A 4,951-nucleotide genomic window follows, 5' to 3' on the forward strand; every position below is an offset into this window, starting at 1 on the left:
TCTCCCATGGCAACTTTTTTTTTTTTGGTTGTTGTTGTCTTTGGCAAGTTGCCATAGCCACCACTATTAAAAAGACTGATTGTCAACTTAAACAGTTTCCTTTTATTGCATATGCATATTCGCCAGAGAAGTGCTGTCATGTTAGTTAGAAGCAATTTCAGATTTCAGACAATACTCAAATATAAGTAGATTGCAACCCAAAAAAAAAAAAAAAAGTGTATTACAAAAATGACTGGTTAGAAGCTTAACATACATTCTCAAAATGGACTGTGAGTTGCCAACAGATGTGATAAAAAAGAAACTGTAACAAGTTCTAAAGCACCACCATAAAGCAAAACGATCTTATACAAATACTATGTTCTATACAGAAGTATAGATATAAATACAAGATAGCTACCTGTTTAACCATTTATTGCTGCTGAACACCTCAGGTCATTCTTCCTCATTGCAAACGGCAGGCAAAATATAAAAAACATACTCGTAAATGTTTACACTTGATTCTCACTGGTAATTAACCAATCTCAGTTACTCCAGACTGTTTGTTTTACCCAAGAATTCGAGACCCTCATTCCGGCATTTCATAATCCTATGAAACACTTCCCTCACTTGGCGCTCCAACGGATCCAATCCATTTTTAAAAGCTTCACAAATTAGTGACAACTCCTGCACCCCCTGCTCAACTTCCATTTTCTGCTCCTCTGCCAATGGAAACTGAACTGCTTCTACCAAGTCAGTCATGTGGCGTGCACATCTCTCAACCTGATAAATCTCCTTCAATAACCCATTAGAGTTCCGGCGCTCTCGCTTCTTAGATTCCTCTATGATGCGCTCATAAAGCAAGTGCAGTGGAGTACCCCATGAGAATTGCCGTGGGAATGAAAAATGAATATTGAGACTCCGATCTTGACATGGAATTGCAGCAACAAGAACCCACAAAACGAACATAAGAACAGAGCTCATGGTAAAAACAGGGACTACAAGCCCACTAGTAGCCACAATCTCATTCCCACGAGGCGGGATCAAGTTGTTTGCAATTGACTGCAGTTGCTTAGCTGCAGACCAAGTACGGGACACACTCCATGAATGAGAACGAGAATGCCCCCCTGAGGACTGATGATGATGCTTAGTGTTATAACGCCCAAATGACCTGTTCCTGTGCGAAAACACTGACCCAGATTCTTTCTCATCAAGCATTGTAAGTGCCAGATCCATCAAAGCCTTTCTTGCTCGACGAAACTGGCCTTCACCCAATACCCTCTGGCCAGATTCCAAAGAACACAAAATAATTTCCAAATGCTTCTGCCACAGTCGAATCTTCTCAATCCCATCACGAGTTGCATTACAGATATCAAGTGCCTTCACACTCCTTTCAAAGAATTCAGCAACCGACCGGTCCAAAGGTGGTTTAGAGACTGATGCTTTGTTGTTCAGTAGAATAACCCTGAATTCCTCCTGGCAGCTAACAAACACGTCCAAAAGCTTCCTAATCCACACAATTGAGAGCAACTCATCAGCACTAACAGCTGACAAGCCATGGAAACGGTCTGTAACTTGTTTTTGGAACAATTCAAGCTCTGATTCCAGGGCACTAGAGTCATGATTAACATCAATGGAAGTAACCTGTTCTCGCCTTAGACTCCAAATTGAACGGCCAAATGGTGCCGAAGGCGATGAAGAACCTTGATTATCAGTAGAGGGCATAGTCACAAGATTCAAAAGATACCACCCTCAGGATACCCAAGAGCACACAATACACAAAATCAACAGAACCTCATCTGCAATTCAGCAAATCCCAACAACTCAGTACCAACAAATCCACCAAATCAACAAAAACCTATCTGCAATTCAGCTATACTCATCAAACTCAAAACAACAAAAATTCACAAAATCAAAAGAACCCCACTTGTAATTCAGTTTCATTTACGAACCCACACCCAATATCCACAAAATTTTCAAAACCCACCAAAACAATTTACATAGATTCAATAGCTGAAATGCAGAAACTTTTTACAACCCAAATCCATAAATCTCAAAATAATTAAATAAATAAAAAATAAAAAATAAAACCAACAAAAAGTAAAAGCAGTTACATCAAACCCAGATCCTAAAATCCCAAAAATCTCAAAACCCAGATATGCAAATCCAAAACCCACAATTCCTAACACCCAGATCCACAAAAATTCTCAAAACCCAGATAAAGATTGGAAGCCAACAGTAAAAATAGAGCATTAAAAAAAACAACAAAAGAATATAGTACCTTTATACCTTACTTCATGTCAAAGTATTACGGTTCAGAATAAAACATAGATGTACAGAGAATCAAACACATATAAAGAGCTTTTTAGAAGGAAGAGAAAGAAAAAAGAAAAGTGTAAATACTAAAATACTAAAATACATACAGCAACTACTTGAACTTATACAGCCAACGTTGGATCTCCAAACCCAAGCGAAGGACCTGAGCCCCTCGACTTGGTCGAACCCAGAGTCAAAAGACCAGAAATATTGGACTTAATCAATACCCAAAAATAATTCATAAATATGAAATTAAAAAATAATATAATAATAATAAAACGCGTGCATTGCTTTTTGCCCTCCTAAGTGTTGATATTTGCAAATATTTCTAAATACCATTGAATTCTTTTCGGTTCCTTGTGTAGATCACACGTGTTATTTCATTTATAGCCTAACTTGCTGCTTTCCTTTATTTAACAAAAGCTTTTTAGTGGTCCCCCCGTTTTAAAATTCTTTATTTAATATTTGATTCTACAATTTGCACTTAATTTTGCAAGAATTCAATGTGTCCTAAAGAGTGAGAGAGTCACAAAAAGAAATGACATGGTCGGTTCGTCTATCACATTTAGTACTCTTCTTGTCTTTCTAAAAAAACTAACTTTTTGGTAACACATGGTTTTAAAAACCGAAACGGTAGAAAAGAAATGGATCCGTTCTCAATTTTTTCTACTTCTTAACCATTTTTTCGGTTTTGAGATTATTTACTGGTTTTCACTAGACTAGTTCTATGTACGATTAATGATTTTAAAATCAATGGACAGTTTGATCGTTGAACCGGAACCAGCAGCCACTAGTCTGGTTAGAAAAAAACTAAACCAGCTAACTCGTCCAATTTTTTAAACCTTGCATATATGGTCTTATACCCTAAAGTTGTAATTTTATTCCAATGGCTATTCCAATCAATGCATTGAAATGACATATTTCTGAACCATTTATTTCAACATAAATTTCAAGGTTATAATTATAATTAATTTTAATATACACACACCATATTATGTAGCACAAAATAAATATACCTATATGATTCTCATAAATTTTACTGTATAAACTCTGACTCTAACTCAATTACTCAAATGCAAATTCAACACAAAAACCTCAGAATCAACACATAATAACTCAAGGTTTAAACCCAAAACCCCAAACAGCCCAACCCCCACACACAAGATAAATAGTGAAATACCAAACCTTAACAAAACCATTTCAAGTCAAAAAAAAAAAAAACCAAACCAAACCAACCAAACCTAAACATAAACATAAATCGTACCACATTAATCAACACTCAAATCTTATTAGATTTAGTAAAACTAGATTATGGAATTCACCTCCTAAAATCACAAGAAACCAACTCGCGATAAAGAGAATCAAATATGGAACTTCTCACAATAGCAAAATAGTCTTCTTCAAGATGACAATCAAGGGCAAGCAACAATGGGTCTTCCTCACAAGGCTTTGTTGGAATGAAAGATAAAGAGAGAGTGTGTGAGAAAAAGAGTGAGAGATTGGATTTGAAAAGGGGAAAAAGAAAGGCGAGTTTAGAGAAGTAAATAGGAGGAAAAAGGCCTTGGAATGCATAATGAAATTTCTTAAAATTGACCAGAATGGATGAAACCAACTAGAATGGTCTGAAATTTAGCTGAGGTAGAAGGTATGTTTTCTTTTAGTACAATAAATTTCGATTGTTTTGTTTAAATGAAATTATCAATAATTTTACTTGTATTCATTGTTGTATCTTACAGACTTGCACTGATAACAAGTATGTACCTTCTTGGAATGAAACACAATTAAACTCACAATTTCACTATAAAATAATGGGTTCACCCTAATATTATGTCTACCGTTATACAACAAATCCTCCACAAATCAATTATCCACAACCCTAAAGCCACTGTAGCCTCATAGCCTCATCAATAATTCCCAAAACCACAATGCTACCGATGGTCAAACACATGCCCAAAACAACCACACCAGCCAATCAATTTTAACTCAATATAATTTCAAAGAAAAATGGGTTAAACAAAGGGATTTTCTTAGCCCAAGTAAAAGCAAAAGAGAAGAAAGATTATATGAAGGCATTCAATATTGGGAGTAATCAAACTAGGAGTACCTTGGTGGAACTAATTAGACGTTAACGTTAATGAGATTCTCGAGCTCAATCTCGTTCGTGTTTGATTGAGAGAACCAGGGGCTTATTGAAGTGGCATCTGTCATGTTATTGTTTTTAAGTGTTTTTTTTTTTTTTTTCTTTTTTTGGATAATTGGATAGTTATAACAATGGGAAAGAATTATTAGAATCTTGGATCCCTAATACACACATGGGAAATTGGGAATATTGACACTTATGTGGGGGTATATTGCAATACTTATTTCAAATTAGGAGTTAATCATCATATTTGACCCATATGAGAAATTGGGAATATTGCAAAATAGGTGATTATTAGGAATAGAATAGTTAAGAATGATCAGAATAAAATAAATTTAGAAGGAAAAAGAAAAAGGAAAATAATATCCAAGATTCCTTTCAAGCATCAAATTAATTATACTATAGTAGTACATCCTTCCTATCATCAACCAACCATCATTATTGAATTGTCACAAAATCAACCAACATCGCACTATTGCATGTCTATGCCACTTCCTCCTCATCTACTACCATATCACA

At 35.4% G+C, this 4,951-nt stretch overlaps 1 protein-coding gene across 3 annotated transcripts; it reads right to left on the bottom strand.

The window, feature by feature from the left end:
* Nucleotides 1–327: 327 nt before the first annotated feature.
* Nucleotides 328–2,533, bottom strand: LOC112007380 (protein ROH1D). Of its 3 annotated transcripts, none has more exons than XM_024039716.2 (2): nt 2,400–2,533; nt 328–1,775 (listed from the first exon to the last, which is right to left on the bottom strand). In XM_024039716.2, the coding sequence occupies exon 2, from the start codon at nt 1,699–1,701 to the stop codon at nt 526–528; it is 1,176 nt and encodes a 391-aa protein (XP_023895484.1). In that variant the 5' UTR covers nt 1,702–1,775; nt 2,400–2,533; the 3' UTR covers nt 328–525. The 3 variants fall into 3 exon arrangements, with proteins under 3 accessions (XP_023895484.1, XP_023895485.1, XP_065629799.1); XM_024039717.2 differs by lacking the exon at nt 2,400–2,533 and adding an exon at nt 2,258–2,387; XM_065773727.1 differs by lacking the exon at nt 2,400–2,533 and adding an exon at nt 2,266–2,380.
* Between the last annotated feature and the right edge of the window lie 2,418 nt (nt 2,534–4,951).

The sequence above is a fragment of the Quercus suber genome, unplaced genomic scaffold, assembly GCF_002906115.3.
Source record: "Quercus suber isolate HL8 unplaced genomic scaffold, Cork oak 2.0 scaffold_79, whole genome shotgun sequence".
Taxonomy (NCBI): domain Eukaryota; kingdom Viridiplantae; phylum Streptophyta; class Magnoliopsida; order Fagales; family Fagaceae; genus Quercus; species Quercus suber.

Coding starts and splice junctions, on each gene's coding strand:
- LOC112007380 (XM_024039716.2), bottom strand. CDS start 1,701: ATGCCCTCTACTGATAATCAAGGTTCTTCATCGCCTTCGGCACCATTT.